This window comes from Scyliorhinus canicula, chromosome 15 (assembly GCF_902713615.1).
Source record: "Scyliorhinus canicula chromosome 15, sScyCan1.1, whole genome shotgun sequence".
In the NCBI taxonomy this organism is placed as follows: domain Eukaryota; kingdom Metazoa; phylum Chordata; class Chondrichthyes; order Carcharhiniformes; family Scyliorhinidae; genus Scyliorhinus; species Scyliorhinus canicula.
In genome coordinates, this window is record NC_052160.1 from 20,086,762 (window position 1) to 20,102,565 (window position 15,804).

The window sequence follows — 15,804 nt, forward strand, 5'->3', positions numbered from 1 at the left end:
GTCACTCGATTCTTCCATTTCATCAAGACCCGCAACCTGACCTACTCCATCGAGGAGGTCAGGACCGCCACCAGGAACTGCCAAATCTGCTCGGAGTGCAAGCCGCACTTCTACAGGCCAGAGAAAGCGCACCTGATAAAGCCTTCCCGTCCCTTTGAACGCCTCAGTATGGACTTCAAAGGACCCCTCCCGTCCACCGACCGCAACACGTATTTCCTGAACGTGATTGACGAGTACTTCCGGTTCCCATTCGCCATCCCCTGCCCCGACATTACCACTGCCCCGTCATAAACGCCCTCCGCAGTATCTTTACACTGTTCGGTTTCCCCGCCTACATACACAGCGATAGGGGGTCCTCCTTTATGAGTGACGAACTGCGTCAATTCCTGCTCAGCAAGGGCTTTGCCTCGAGCAGGACGACCAGTTACAACCTCCGGGGAAACGGAGAGGTAGAGAGGGAGAACGGAACGGTCTGGAAGGCCGTCCTACTGGCCCTACAGTCCAGGAATCTCCCAGTCTCCCACTGGCAGGAAGTCCTTCCTGATGCTCTCCACTCCATCCGATCACTGCTGTGTACCACGACAAACGAAACACCTCATGAACGTCTCCTTGTCTGCCCTAGAAAGTCCTCCTCGCTCCCAACCTGGCTGGCAGCTCCTGGACCCACCCTGCTCCGCAAACACGTGCGGGCGCACAAGTCGGACCCATTGGCCGCGAGGGTCCACCTCCTTCACGCTAACCCTCAATACGCCTACGTGGCATTCCCCAATGGCCGACAGGATACAGTCTCCCTACGGGACCTGGCGCCCGCTGGGTCTCCATCCACACCTCCCCACCAACCCCACCCTCCCTCCCACTGGCGCACCCCACAGCCGCCCCTTCCCAGGTGGATCGGTCCTCCCACTGGTCCCATCTAGGGGTGATGAAGCTACCGAAGAAGCCGAAGTCACGCTCCCGGTGTCACGGAAGCCCGAGCCGGCACCTGCATCACCGCCGAAACTGCGACGATCGCAGAGGACGACCAGGGCCCCCGATCGACTAATTGCCTCATTTTGACACATGAATGTAAATAAATACTGTAAATAGTTGCGACATGTAACGAGGCAAAACACTGTGCTAATGTATACCGGGTACCACCATAACCTCAACCTCTACCACTGTATGACGCGAGACCACCACCCCCGCCGGACTCTTTTTTTTTAACAGGGGGTGAATGTGTTAATCGGTATTAGGGGTATTACGGTACCCAGGTTGATGCTGTAAGACCATTGGTGTGGGAGATACCTGAGACAGCAAGTTCATTGGTGAAGCCTGCCTGCTGGTTCCGCCCAGTAAGGCGGAGTATAAGAGCCTGTGTCTCCCCAACTGCTGCATTCTGTACCTGCGCTGCTTGGGGGAAACATCTAGTCCAATAAAGCCTTCAATTGTCATCCAATCTCACTTCTGGAGCCATTGATCGAGCATCAATTTATAAATAAATAATCAATAAAAATATATATTTTGTTTGCTGGCATGATGATTGGTTAAGACATCATTCAGTATGGTGCTAATCACTGGAGAACTGGAAGAACCGGGTTTGATGCCACATTTAATTTGTCAAACGAGCTGAAACTCAGTTAAGGCAGCACTCCAGAGCTAGGGAGTGGGAAAATAAGCCAAAGATTCAGAGCCCTGAGTGGAACCTTACACCTGTGTAAATGTAGAGATTGGACTCCATTGTGATGCTCACCACAGTTGACTAGCACTCACTGTCTCAGCTCAGTTATGAGGAATGGTCACTTGGAAACAAAGTACAGTAGGTCAAAGAGAAAATGCTGGAAAATCTCAGCAGGTCTGGTGGCATCTGTAGGGAGAGAAAAGAGCTAACAAAGCTTTGACAAACGGCATTTGGACTCGAAACATTAGCTCTTTTCTCTCCCTACAGCTGCCAGACGGGCCGAGATTTTCAAGCATCTTCTCTTTGGTTTCAGATTCCAGCATTTGCAGTAATTTGCTTTTATAAAGGTACAGGAGGTCGTTCTGGTGCCCATGACCCGCACACACTGGTTAGTTCCCACAGGAGAGAGGTGAGGGCGGGGGAGGGGAGTTGGGGGGGTGGGGGAGCCGCCAAGTAATTATCTAGTTTCATTAGAGATTACAACACAGTCTTATTTTCTCCTTCCCAGCTGAATAGAGTAAATAAGAAGAAATAATTTCTACTGGCAGGGGGGGTCGCTAACCAGGGAAAACAAACAAACTGAAGGTAATTGGCAAAAAGAATTAGAGTGGTGGTGAAGCAAATTTATTTTTTTTGCACAGCGGGATTTGGGATGAAATCCCCAAAAGGTGGCGGGAGAAGTATCAATAGTAAGCTATCCAAAGAGAATTAGATAGATACTTGGGAAGAAAACGACTGCAGGGTTATAGGGAGGGAACAAGCAGGGTGGGAGCAATTGGATAGCTCTTTTGAAGGGCTGGCATGGGCTCAATAGACCGAGTGGCCTCCTTCTGTGCTGTGTGATAATTACCTTAGCCCTGATTTTCATCAAGATCAAACGATGAGGCTTGTGTGTCTCCGTGACACAGCGGGAGAGACTCCAATTTATCAAACACCACTGCACAGCAAAAAAAAACAATCCCGACTCTTTAACTCTGTACACAGTTGGGCAGCAATAATCCATTCCTGTGTTCAGTTACTTTGCTGCTAATTTGCAACAATTGAAGTATACTAGTTTCAGGCTTCAGCGTCCCAAAGAAGGCTCATCGAATCACCCGGCGTACAGTCTTCGTGTCAACCATGCAGAGTTTTATGATTCTCACGTGTCATGTAAAAAATAAATTGCACCATGTTTCCTGAAGATTCATTTGTATGCATTCAAGTCTCATTGCACTGCAATACATTTACCAACACAGCTCCTAGCTGAAGAAATAATGCTCAGTATGAGAGAATTTATTTGGGGACTATTGCAAATCAGTTGATTTGAACACTCACTGGTGCTGCTGTTACTGTATCTGAAAAATCTGAAGGTGGTGACTCTTGTCCGGGCATTCCTTGCACAGGCAATGGGGTCCCGCCGGTTACATCAATGCAAACGGCCATGCTTCCCCTTGTAAGGCAAGACTGAACGTTAGTGAGCTATTTGCCTCCACTGTCGGCAATGCAGCGGAGCCCGGAGAATCGCGCGTGGACATTTCCCCCGGCAGTAATCAAGCGTCCATATGCACTGATCCCAGGGTTGGCTTCCCCACAATAACCCCAACTGAGATCAGCTATTCCAGTCACTGGCCAAGGCTGGAATGAGGGCCCTCGCTGGATGTGCACCTCGATCCCTCAGTAGCCATCTGCAGAGACTGACACACACCCTCTAATGCACATGCAAAAATTCAATCGCCTCCCATTATGAACGTGGAGCTGATAAAAGTGATGTAAAGCCACGCATTTATTTTTATGTGCCGTTCAGTGACTGGGAGTGTTTATCAAAGCAGTGGGTGAAAAATACTGCCTTTAGCCAAATGGATTACATGTTTACTGGCACAAATTCAAACCAATAAATACTCGCTCCCAACACAAATGCAATGTAAATACAAACACTCTTCCAGATGTATGCATGTATATTTCAGCAGCGGGACAAGGTGAAGAGCTCTTTCAAAGAGCTAGCACAAGCAAGATGGGCTGAACGGCCTCATTCATTGTTTTACTATTCTGTGATTCACATTCTGAACATTTTTTGAACAGCACTTTTTAAAAATAAATTTAGAGTACCCAATTATTTTTTTTTCAATTAAGGGGCAATTTAGTGTGGCCAATCCACCTAACTTTTGGATTGTGGGGGTGAAGCCCACGCAGACATGGGGAGAATGTGCAAACTCCACACAGACAGTGACCCAGGGCTGGGATTTGAACCTGGGTCCTCAGCGCCGCAGTCCCAGTGCTATCCACTGCACCACATGCCACCCTCTTGACAGCACATTTAATCACATTCCAAGTGCAACCAGTGAGGAAATATAAAGTGTAAGAGAATCTCACCCTGAAGTCAATTCCCACCGTGGAAATAAAGCTTCCTGCTAAAAAAGCTCCATCCTTAAAACGCACCAGTAAACAGGTTTTCCCCACTCCAGAGTCTCCAACTAACATTACCTAGGATAAAACAAAGGGCTTTTACTAAGACAAGCAAGGACAGCACATAAATCAGGGACAGTCGTTAAAAGCACCATTAAAATCTGCGCCCAGTTTTGTGGGATGATCCCTTCAGCAATTCTCAGCTTGAAATCCATCTACTCATAACGGTATTGAACAAACCCGGATCGTTTGTCATTTTTCTTTACCTTCAGCTTTCTACGAGCGATGTAAAGAATAAAAGATGAAGCAAATGATCCCTTCACGTATTGTTTAGATTTGACAGCATAGAAACAAGGCCACTCAGCCCTGGTGTATGCTGCTTACTAGTTTCTTCCCTAGCCTACTTCATCTAATACTATTGACAGGATGAAAATGTTGCATTATTGGCTCTCGCTTTGTGTGGTATTCTGATCTTAGCATGGCATCTACGGACGTCTCCTGAGATGTGCAGCAAGGGAGATTAAAGCCAGCATTGCCTGGCTGCTATCCGGTGAGCCTTACCGGAAAGTTCTGTACATTGCGTAATGGGAATTGTGCTCAACTGTAATGCCTTCATTTCCAAAATGCTCAGTACTCTCTGGTAGCACATAAGGGGGCCACTTCTCCCATCAGTCAACTCAAAGACAGCTCTAGGCTAAGGCGTTCCAAAGCTAAACCCACTGCCCTGCTGTCTCCCCATCGCACAGGATCACAGGACTTTTACAGTGTAGGAAGAGGCCATTCGGCCCATCGTGTTTGCACCAGCTCTCCAAATAAGCATCATGACTTATGTCTATGTCTACCCTATGTCTTCTCTGTCAAAATCTTTGATGCTGGTCACCTACTGCAGTGCAATCCAGCACCGATTAACCCATGAGTTTAGGGAAGGGGGGGGGGGGGGGGGGGGGGGGGGGGGGGGGGGGGAATATATGGAGGTTCAGTCTAAAGATGTGCAGTTAGGTGGGGTTACGGGGATAGGGCAGGAGAGTGGGCCTAGGTGTTTCAGAGGGACGGTGCAGACTCAATGGTCTGAATGGCCTCCTTCTGCACTGTCGGGATTCTATGAAAGTGCGGAAGACTAGAAAAAAATTTGGACTACTATGCACATTATAGTTTGATAAACACGAGCAGAAATGTGCTTATTGACCAATACTGTTCTCCAAGTACAGGCGAGAAATGTAAACATCCAATTTTACACAGTGGTTAAGCAAATCTCCTTGGTATCTGAGCTGATAAAAATGCCACGTGTTACTGAGAGATATAGAGCATGAAAGCTGACAAATATGCTAGGGTCCCCACTCCTGAATTTCTCTGGATTTAACATTGGAGACTGGTGGGTGGAGGGGGAGATCAGGCTTAGATTATGGCAGTACCTGCACCCCTTCGCCCCTCCCACACTGTGGTCAAGAAGCCTATGACACATCGACTGTAGTAGCTCAAGGCGGCGGCTCACCACCCACCCTTCTTAAAGGATTGGCAATAAGTGCCGGCCTTGCCAACAATTCCCTCATATCATAAATAAACTTGAAAAAAGAGAGTTGTTGCCTACACTCACTAACAGGAAAACGGACATTTAGTAAATCTCTCAGAGTGCACCCTTTGCACTCATACGATTGGGCAGCACAGTAGCATAGTGGTTAGCACAATTACTTCATAGCTCCAGGGTCCCAGGTTCGATTCCAGGCTTGGGTCACTGTCTGTGCGGAGTCTTCACGTTCTCCCCGTGTGTGCATGGGTTTCCTCCGGGTGCTTTGGTTTCTTTCCACAGTCCAAAGATGTACAGGTTTGGTGGATTGGCCATGCTAAATTGCCCTTCGTGCCCAAAATTGCCCTTAGTGTTCGGTGGGGTTACAGGGTTATGGGGATAGGGTTGAGGTGTGGGCTTGGGTAGGGTGCTCTTTCCAAATGTCCTCCTTCTGCACTGTAAATTCTGTGATTCTCTGTCATGCTGTGATTTGCAAAATGGTAAATAGGGTGGGGAGAAGCTTTAAGGAACAAATCACATTGAAAATATCCAGGTGATGAGCCAGTCAAAGGGGACTTTTGCAAGCTTAGAAAAGAAGGAACAAGTCTCTGAAAACTGTTACACTAACGAAATGAGTCTGTAAACCAATAATCAGATAAAACAGCTTATATAGCGGTAGCTCCTGGGGTCAACATATTCTGAAGCAAAGTGAGTACGCTTACACACCCAGAGGTCTCTTTAGAACTGCGAACTTTGAAAGGCCCTGGGGAAGCTGTCCCATGTCTATGTTCTCCTACTAGCCCAGGGACTGATGTCCCTGATTTTCCGTTAGCCAAGAGGAAGCTGTCCCGATGTCCCTGGTCACCCGTTGACCTGAAGTTCTGCTATTCCTGTTCTCCTATTGAAAAGTGCCTTCCTTGTGTTCGGCACCTCCACAAACAGTGGAGTTTGGGAGCTCTTCCAACCTGTGCCCATTCTTAGCCAGAGTAGCAAATGTCATTACTGTGTCACTCTTAACAACTCATTCAAAATCATTTAACCACAAGGATGAATGAGAAAATACATTCATCATCACATGAGTTAGATTCACAGAAGAGGGTTAAAATTGACCCCAGAGCGATGAAGAAAACCAGACACAGACACACATGTGTAACATCTAATGAATAGAATGGCAGCAAAAGTATTCTTGATCTCTTTGATGCATTCCCCTGATGCTGCATCTTCATTTGTTCTTGGCTTAAGAAATTCAGATTTTTACATCAGGAACAATCAAACCAAGATCCCTCACCTTGGGAAAATGGGATGTTTTAACTGAAGTGCTACCAAGATAACAAACCACTAGTTGCAAACTCAGCTATGTTACTGGTTTAACCCCCCCCCCCCCCTCCCCCCTCCCCCCACCGAGTTATGATATTATTACTTTAACACACCACCCACTTCACCCCTCCTACGGTAGTTTCAGTTCAACCCACTCCCAACCCCCAACTCCAAGATTAACCCATTAGACAAGTGCTGGTACTATCACCCATTTTCAAAGGACAGGCTTTCAGCATTTGACAATGTGCCAACAGTGTTTTGTTTGCCTGGCACTCTGGGAGCAGCTTCTGTTAACAGAGACCACCCACTCCAATGGCACAAAAGAAAGTAATTGAATCCATAGTACCAGTACTGCCTGGTAAACTGGGGCATCTTGCTCATCTCCTCTCCTACACGTGGTCTCTTTGGGTATTGGGTGAACACTTGTGTCACTGTCTGACATCAGACGTACACAGTTCAGCCTCCATTCTGAAAGGATCTGAGCATTGAATCAAGAGGGGTTGAGCAGCGGGGCAAGTCTGCCACCGCTCTCGGACACAGAGAGCATTTCAATCCCCTTCCTGAATGGGCTCTCCATTCTCTGTTGCAATTTGCACTACTTGCCGAGTAAACTGATCTTCTCAAACTAGAATCATTAGAATGAGTCAATCCCAGTTGTCCTTTCATCCAACTGAAATCTGGTGTCACAATCAGTGGTTATGGCATAACCCACGCTGCCAATCTCCTTTCTTTACCCATTAGTGGGGACTAGCAGTTTGCAACTTGCTGCCAGGGGTTCAGTCAATGCTCATGCAAAATGCTATAACAAAAAACCACTGAAATGCAGAAGGGGGAGAAAAGAGAACACAGAGGCAGTTGAATAAATGCTTTCAAAAGAAAAACAGGGGCCGCTGGGCTCTGGGGAAAGAGCAGGGCAACGAGACTAACATTGGGCTTTTCTTTCTCCCTCCCATACAGCCTGCACAAAAGTGAGGGGCTGAATTGCCTCCTCTTGTGCCGCCTGAGATCCCAGAACAAATGAACTGATCTTGCTCGGGGTTTAGCAATCGTTAGGGAAGAGTTTGTTCGGGGGGGGGGGGAAGGGGTATGACTGTATGCGAAGGCTGACTGACCAGTCAAATGCCACCCTGCGTCTTCAGTGCTTCAGATGGGGGGGGGGGGGGGGGGCAACAGGAACAACAATGCATGGGAGGGGGGGGGGGGGGGAGGCATCAGCAGCCGGGCCGAATGGCCTGCACCTCTGCCGTGCGTTCTTACACAGAAAAAAAATAGCAACCATCCTTTTGACAAAATATGTTTTTGCAGCTCTGGTAATGCGGAGAATATCTGTTCGCCCGAGTCAGTCAGCCCAAATGAGACTTTCTTAAAAGAAAATAAACACAACATTTTTACAAAACGAGAGAGAGAGGGGGGGGACACAAATTGGGCAGCAGCACATTAAACCCAGACAGCCTGCGATGTGGTGGAGGGGCTTCGCCACCTCTAGTGAACTAACCTTGAAAGCTAGATCATAGAACTCGCTGCTGTTGCTCAGAGAGGGTCTGTTGGGCAGGGTCACCCCGTTAATCGGACCCTGCACCCCCGGGTTGCATTTCCCCGATGCATCCTGCTCTTTCCCTTTGCCCGCTGGCAGGGTGGTGCTGGGCGACGTGTGACTTTTGCTCCTCAGTGTCTTTTTCCTTGACATCTCCAAGCAGGTCTTTCTTTTGTTTTTTGTAAATGATAATAGTTTTTTTTTTCCTCTCACACACACTCTCTCTGTGTTGTTGTTGTGTGTGTGGAAGAGAGAGAGAGAGAGAGATGGAACTTTAAGCTGCTGTTGTTGTAGTCGTTCACCTGGCGGTAAGGATCATGTCTGCTGTCAGAACTGGGAACGCGTATCCCTCACATCTCTGGCGGCCACTTTGCTTCGCTGTCACCATCAGCGAGCGAACAGCACCCAGCCCGGATTCCTGCTTCCTTGCATGCGTCTACCCTGCCCCTCAGGAAGAGTTCACCCACCCCCCCGGTGATTGGCACCCCAGACAGCCAATGGGCAAAGTCGCCAATCCCCTCAGCCCCGCCTAGTTGAGAGAGGGGGGAGGGGGCGTGTCCGAATGAGGCTGACTACTGTAAACACCTTTTGCTGTTTAACCCCTTGTGGGGCCTGATATGATCCACCAGCAAACAGCTGCAGGTACCTCTCTGGCCTGCTGTGGCCAGTTTGCACAGTGACCAGGTCATTTGTTTTATTAAAATCGAAGCAGAAAGCGGGAGGGGTGGAGAAATTCAACAGGCCTGACAGCATCTGTGGAGAGAGAGTAACAGGATAGGTGCTTGATGGCCCACGCATTCATGATGGGCCAAATGGCCTCTTTCTGTGCTGGATGACCACAGTTTTCAGTTTATTTGACTCTTCTGCTGAAACATTAACCCTGTTTCTCTCTCCCCAGGGGCTGCCAGACCTGTTGAATTTTTTCCAGCATTTTCTGTTTTTATTTCAGATTTCTTATCATCCGCATTATTCTGCTTTTATTACATGGGTGCCACGGTAGCACTGTTGCTTCACAGCGCCAGGTTCGATTCCCGGCTTGGGCCACTGTCTGTGCAGAGTCTGCATGTACTCCCTGTGTCTGTGTGGGTTTCCTACGGGTGCTCCGGTTTCCTCCCACAAGTCCTGAACGATGTGCTTGTTAGGTAATTTGGCCATTCTGAATTCCCCTTCTGTGTACCCGAACAGGGGGCGGAATGTGGCAACTAGAGGGTTTTCACTGTAACTTCATGGCAGTGTTAATGTAAGCCTACTTGTGACACTAATAAAGATTACTATTATTATCTGTTTATTGATGTTGTTTCGCAGAATCCATTATTAAGGAAGTAATAACAGGACAAGGTAAGATCGCATGGGATTAGGGGTATTTTATTAGCTTGGATAGAAGACTGGCTAATCGACAGAAGGCAGAGAGTCGGGATAAATGGGTCTTTTTCTGGTTGGCCAGATGTAACCAGTGGCGTGCCACAGGATTCGGTTTTCATGTCCCATCTATTTACAATATATATTAATGATTTGGACATAGGGATAGAAGGCGGTGGTGTAGTGCATTGTCACTGGACTAATAATCCAGACCCCAGGGCAATGCGCTGGAGACCTGGGTTCAAATCCCACCACGGTAGATGGTGAAATTTGAATTCACTAAAAAAATCTGAAATTAAAAGTCTAATGATGACCACAAAGCCATTGTCGATTGTCATAAAAGCCCATCTGGTTCGCTAATGTCCTTTAGCAAAGGAAATCTGTCGTCCTTACCTGGTCTGGCCTACATGTGGCTCCAGATGTGGTTGACTCTTAAAACATCATTCAGTTCGAGAGCAATTAGGAAGGGAATGCTGGCCTTGCCTGCGACGCTCACATCCCAAAAATGAATAAAGAATAAAAGCCACATTTACAGATGACACTAAAATAGGTGAGATAGTAAGTTGCAATTTGGAAAAAAGAAATTTACGAATGGATAGGGATAGGTTAGGTGAGTCGGCCAAAATTTGGCAGGTGGTGTTTAACATGGAATTAAACGTGGTAAGTGTGAGATTATCCATTTTGGTTTGAAAAATGGAAAGGCAACTTATTATCTAAATGAATAGAGATTTCAGAGTGCTTCAATGCAGAGGGATCTGGCTGTCCTTGTGCATGAATCACAGAAAACTGGTGCGCAGGTGCAGCAGGTAATAAGGAAGGCAAATGGAATTTTGGCCTCTATGGCTAAAAGGAATAGAGCATAAAAGTAGGGAAGAGTTGCTGCAACTGTACAAGGCATTGGTGAGACTGCACCTGGAATACTGTGTCCCTTTTTTGAGGAGGGATGTAGTTTCATTAGAGGCAGTACAGAGGAGGTTCACAAGATTGATTTCAGAGATGAAAAGAGATTGAACAGTTTAGGTCTCTACTCTCTCGGATTTGGAAGAATGAGAGGAGATTTAATTGAGGCATTTAAGATGATAAAAGGCCGTGAGAAAGTAGACCTGGGGCAGGTGCTTCCTCTTGTGGGGCAATCTAGAACAAGAGGTAATCATTTTAGGACAAGCGGAAGCAGATTTAAAACAGAGATGAGGAGAAATCACTTCGCTCAAAGGATCCTGAATGTGTGGAATTCACAACCCCAGAGTGTGGTGGATGCTGGGACATTGAGTACATTTAAGGAGGTGATAGGCAGATTTTTAGTTGGAAATGGTTTATGGAGAACAGGCAGGGAAGTGAAGTTGGGGCCAAGAGGAAATCAGCCATGGTCGTATTGAATGGCGGAGCAGGATCGAGGGGCAGAATGGCCTACTCTTGCTCCTAGCTCTTATGTTCTGACATTTGAGAGAAAAATATTAGCCAGAACACTGCGGAGAATTCCCCTGCTTGAAGTATTGCCATGGGATCTTTGGCGTCCATCAGGGGAGGTCTGAATAGCCTCAGTCTAACATCTCATTCAATAGTCAGCATCTTTGACCCTCTCAGTACTCCACTCGAGTATCAGTCTAGAACATTCCCTCATGACTCTGGTGTGGGGTTTGAACCTATAATCTAGTAACTCAGAGGTGAGAGTGTGACGCACTGAGATAAGTGTGACACCCATTTATGTGATTAATATAACCCACTGAGAGACACTCTGTGTGCAAATCATTGTTCCCTCTTTGAAAGAACGATACAGGCAAAAACTAGCAACTAGCTTCTTCTCATTGCTTTCCCAGATACAACGTTTTTCATGGTTATTTTAATTAATATAAATACCACAGTACAATATGGTGTCGATTTGAGGTTAGAGTGTTCTTATGAGCCTTTCCCCTATGTAATTGTTTTACTGGGGTGTCAGTTGAGGGTTCTGAGCCTGTATGAGCTATGGGTGTGGTTTTTCAGTCTTCAAGAGGTGACCTGTTGAGCAAAACCTGTTTCAGTAGAGCTCCTGTTTTAGTTATTACTGTTATTGTTAAGCTTCATATTTATATAAGGAAGTTCCTTCTTTTAAACAATGCATTTGGCTACCTACTTTGTGGTTTCAAATTACCACACGGGATTTCTGGTAAACATTTCCGTTCATTCTTTCAGGCGATGTCAGCGTCCTCCGCAAGACCAGCCCATCACTAATTGCCCATGAACTGAGTGTAGTTAAGAGTTGGCCACATTGCCAAGACTCTGGGTCATGTGTAGGCCAGACCAGGTAAGGATGGCAGATTTCCTGTCCTCGTGAACCAGAGGGGTTAATGATAGCTGCCGTGGCCACCATTACTGAGAGTAGCTTCATAATCCCAGATTTATTAATAGAATTTAAATTCCACCCGCTACCGTGGTGGGATTTGAACCCATGTCCCCAGGGAATGAACCTGATTGTTAGTCCAGTGGTATATCGACCACACAACCACCTTCCCCAAACCCCCAAGGTTTCGAGTGGTGGTGATCAGTCAGAGGCTGTTCCGGGTGCAAGAGTCCAACATTTGCTCCAGTCCACACCTGAAACCCCACACACTCCAGACAGCTGATGAATATAATTTCTTGTAACATGTACTTCTCAATGAAACAAGAAGCGTGGCAGAGAATTAGTTGCTTTTTGCACAAAATCAATCAAAATTCAGATCAAAACAGTTTTACTTGGAAGTGTTATGGAGGCTATTTTTAAATTATTAATCCAACTGAAGTGTGTAGGGCACGATTCTCTTGCCGCGTTGCGCTCAAGTGAGAATACAAGGAGGCCGGAGAATCCCGGGAGATGCCTCCAGCGAGTTCACCTGAGTTTCGCGAGAAGCCCAATTCAGAACTCTGCCCCAAATGGGCCTTACCAAGCGCCACACCAGGAAGTAGGTCGTTGACCTACTTACGACCTACCTGCCTAGGATCCACCAGCCACCCTCGATTCTCCGGCCTCCCCAGGGAGGCTGCAGTCGGGCGCTGATCAGTGCTGGTCCACACAAATGTGGACCAGGTGGAATGGCACCCGGGGGGATCTCCCGGATCAGAGACCCTTGGGTGGTCAGGGTAAGTGCAGGATGGCCCCCTAGCCCTCCCCCTGGAACGTGAGCACCTGGGCACTGCCCAGCTGGCATCTTGGCACTGCCACCCTGGCACTGCTAAAGTGCCTGCATGAAGTAGTCAAGTTGGCAGGAGCACTGACTGGGTGCCAGGGTAGCAGTGCAAGGGTGCTCAGTGCCGGGGTGGCAGGGCCAAAAGACAGGAGGCGAGAGGGGTCATGCCCATGAAATGAGGGTGGAGGGGGGGGGTTTGAAGCGTGGGGGACTACAGCGCAGGTAAGTAGGGGGCCTCTGGGAGGTTGGGTGGATGATGGGTGGGCGTCCTAGAGGGGAGGGAGTGCTGGGTGTCCTTACTTGGGGGTGTGGGGTAGTGTCCATGTGTGTGGGGGGTGACATTGCCCATGGATAGAAGGTGTGGGGGACCCACATGCTCACTTAGAGATTGGAGCACCCCTTCAAAATGGCGGCCCGATCCCTGAGTTCAGCTGCCCTGAGCTAAAAAAAGGGGCGAGATTCCCCGACGCCAATTTTGTAGTCTGCAATCGGGCAGAGAATTGCTCTTTACAACAAAAGGTCGGAGGCGGCGCCTGTCTTACGCAGGTTTCGTATGCTCCGCCCCCTCCAAAATGGCCTAATCGCGGTGTGAGCTGAATGGCGTTGAGACGGCCTCAGCGCGTCACCTGAAGGCCTTCCCCCAAAGCTCCGCCCTGATGGGCCGAGTTCACGACGGCGCGGTTCACGTCTGGTCTCAGCGTTCGGGAACCTGGCATGGCGGCTGCGGACTGTGTCCAGTGCCGCCACAGTCGGGCAGGAGCAGTGCTGCCGGGGGGCTTCCGCGAGGGCTGGGGGGACTGGTGGAGGATGGCCAGGGGGTGGTGAGGGGGTGTCCAGGGGGGGCACTATCTGGCAGGGTCGGGACCGCGCAAGGCCTGCGCCATGTTTTATGGCACAACCGTGAGCATGCGCGGCCACAGACCTGGCTATTTTCCGGCCGCTGCATCGGTGAGCGGGCGCTGCTGATTTTTTCCACGTAAAACGGCACGGATCCTCCGCATTTAGCCTCAGAATCAGAGAATCTGGCCCTTTAGTGTCCGTTGAAAATAGTTTTGTTTTAGGTAAATCAGATGTTTTCACTCAATAGAGTTCAGAAGACAAGGGTGGCATGGTGGCGTAGTGGTTAGCACTGCTGCCTCACAGCGCTGAGGACCTGGGTTCGAACCCAGCCCCAGGTCACTGTCCATGTGGAGTTCACAACACAGTGATGTGCAGGCAAGGTGGATTGGCCACGCTAAAATGCCCCTTAATTGGAAAAATAAATTGGGTGCCCTGAAATTAAAAGAAAAAGCGTTCAGAGGTCAGGAACAAGCCACTCGGCCCACCTGACCCATACTGGTATTTATGCTCCATATGAACTTCCTCCCACCGCTCCTGATGTCATCCCGTCAATAGAACTTTCTGTTTCTTTCTCCCTCATGTGTTTATCTAGCATGCCCTTCAATGTTTCTAGATTCCTGTTTGACAACAAGAGAAAGGATTGTGCAGATACTGTGGGTAGACGGCATCAAAGTGTCTGATCAGCCATGATGAGCATGTTCGAAGGGGTTAATTGGCCTGCTCCTTTTCCTATATGCGATTGCAAGTTTCACGTTCAGTTTTTGTATCCTTTACAGTACCTTGATCAGCCAAAATGATGATTTTATTCAGTGAAATCAGATGTGATTCTGAACATTTTTATTGAGGTCGAAAACCAGTAGCTTTTTAAAAAAATTATCAATGCAAGGAACCATTCAATCCAGCAGACGCTGGATGTGTGCCAGTCCATTAAGCAGCTTTGGTTGTCATGAAATAAAGTTTCCACACTTGCATTACAATGACTTGTCTTTCTCCCACAATCCTACATCAACAGTGGCTGCTCTACGAAATGCCGTTCATGGTTCAGAGCCAGGTTTAGATGTTTTGATGTGATAAGCTGCTGTATAATTGCAAACGTTATTATCCTGCATCCATAGGATATTGCGGCAACAGCTATAGCCAGCCAGGAACGCCGGGCTGGCAAAGTGTAAAGGCATAATAGTGAGTAGAATTCTGTAAAACTCCACACGTATACCCTGGAATAACCTGGATACCGCAAAATTAATAGCATTTCACTCTCCCTGTTTATGATGTTTAAGTTACTTGATTAGGTTGCTGCTTTCGCAATCACTCCCAGTTGTCCATTATTACGGGATAATGGACAGAGGCAGCAGAGTTTCCTGGTACTCAAATGCGGATGCCTGGCAGATGTGCATTCACCGTCTCAGGGTTATTAACCCTATGGTGGCTGCACCATTGCACATCAACAATGTAGGATGTACTGATAATTGGATTTGCATTTACAATCTTTGCTGCTTTGGATATGGACTGAAGAACGCAGCAAGCCCAGTGTGATGTGAACGCTTGTTATCATAGAATCATAGAAACCCTACAGTGCAGAAGGAGGCCATTCGGCCCATCGGGTCTGCACCAACCCTCCAAAAGAGAACCCTATCTAGGCCCACGCCCCCACTTTATCCCCGAAACCTCAACTAACCTTTTGGACACTAAGGGGAAATTTAGAATGGCCAATCTACCTAACCTGCACATCTTTGGGCTGTGGCAGGAAACCGGAAAACCCAGAGGAAACCCACGCAGACACGGGGACAATGTGCCAACTCCAGACAGACAGTCACCCATGGCTAAAATCGAACTTAGAGAGTAGGAGGCTTAGGGGTGATCTTATAGAGGTCTATAAAATGATGAGGGGCATAGATAAGGTAGATAGTCAACATCTCTTCCCAAAGCTAGGGGAGTCTAAAACTAAAGGGTGTAGATTTAAGGTGAGAGGGGAGAGATACAAAAGGGTCCAGAGTCGCAATGTTTTTGCATAGAGGGTGGTGAGTGTCTGGAATGAGCTGTCAGACGCAGTAGTAGAGGCAGGTACAAT

General features: G+C 47.9%; 1 protein-coding gene across 2 annotated transcripts in view; it reads right to left on the reverse strand.

Moving 5' to 3' along the window:
• The window catches only part of LOC119978211 (ras-related protein Rab-26-like), a 378,668-nt gene extending 369,817 nt beyond the window's left edge, over positions 1–8,851 (reverse strand). For both annotated transcript variants that reach the window (XM_038819652.1, XM_038819653.1), the window contains exons 1-2: positions 8,356–8,851; positions 4,007–4,117 (exon numbers count right to left, since the gene is read on the reverse strand). In XM_038819652.1, the coding sequence (XP_038675580.1) occupies positions 4,007–4,117; positions 8,356–8,547 (303 nt within the window). In that variant the 5' untranslated portion in view covers positions 8,548–8,851. The remainder of the gene's footprint in view (positions 1–4,006; positions 4,118–8,355) is intronic.
• Between the last annotated feature and the right edge of the window lie 6,953 nt (positions 8,852–15,804).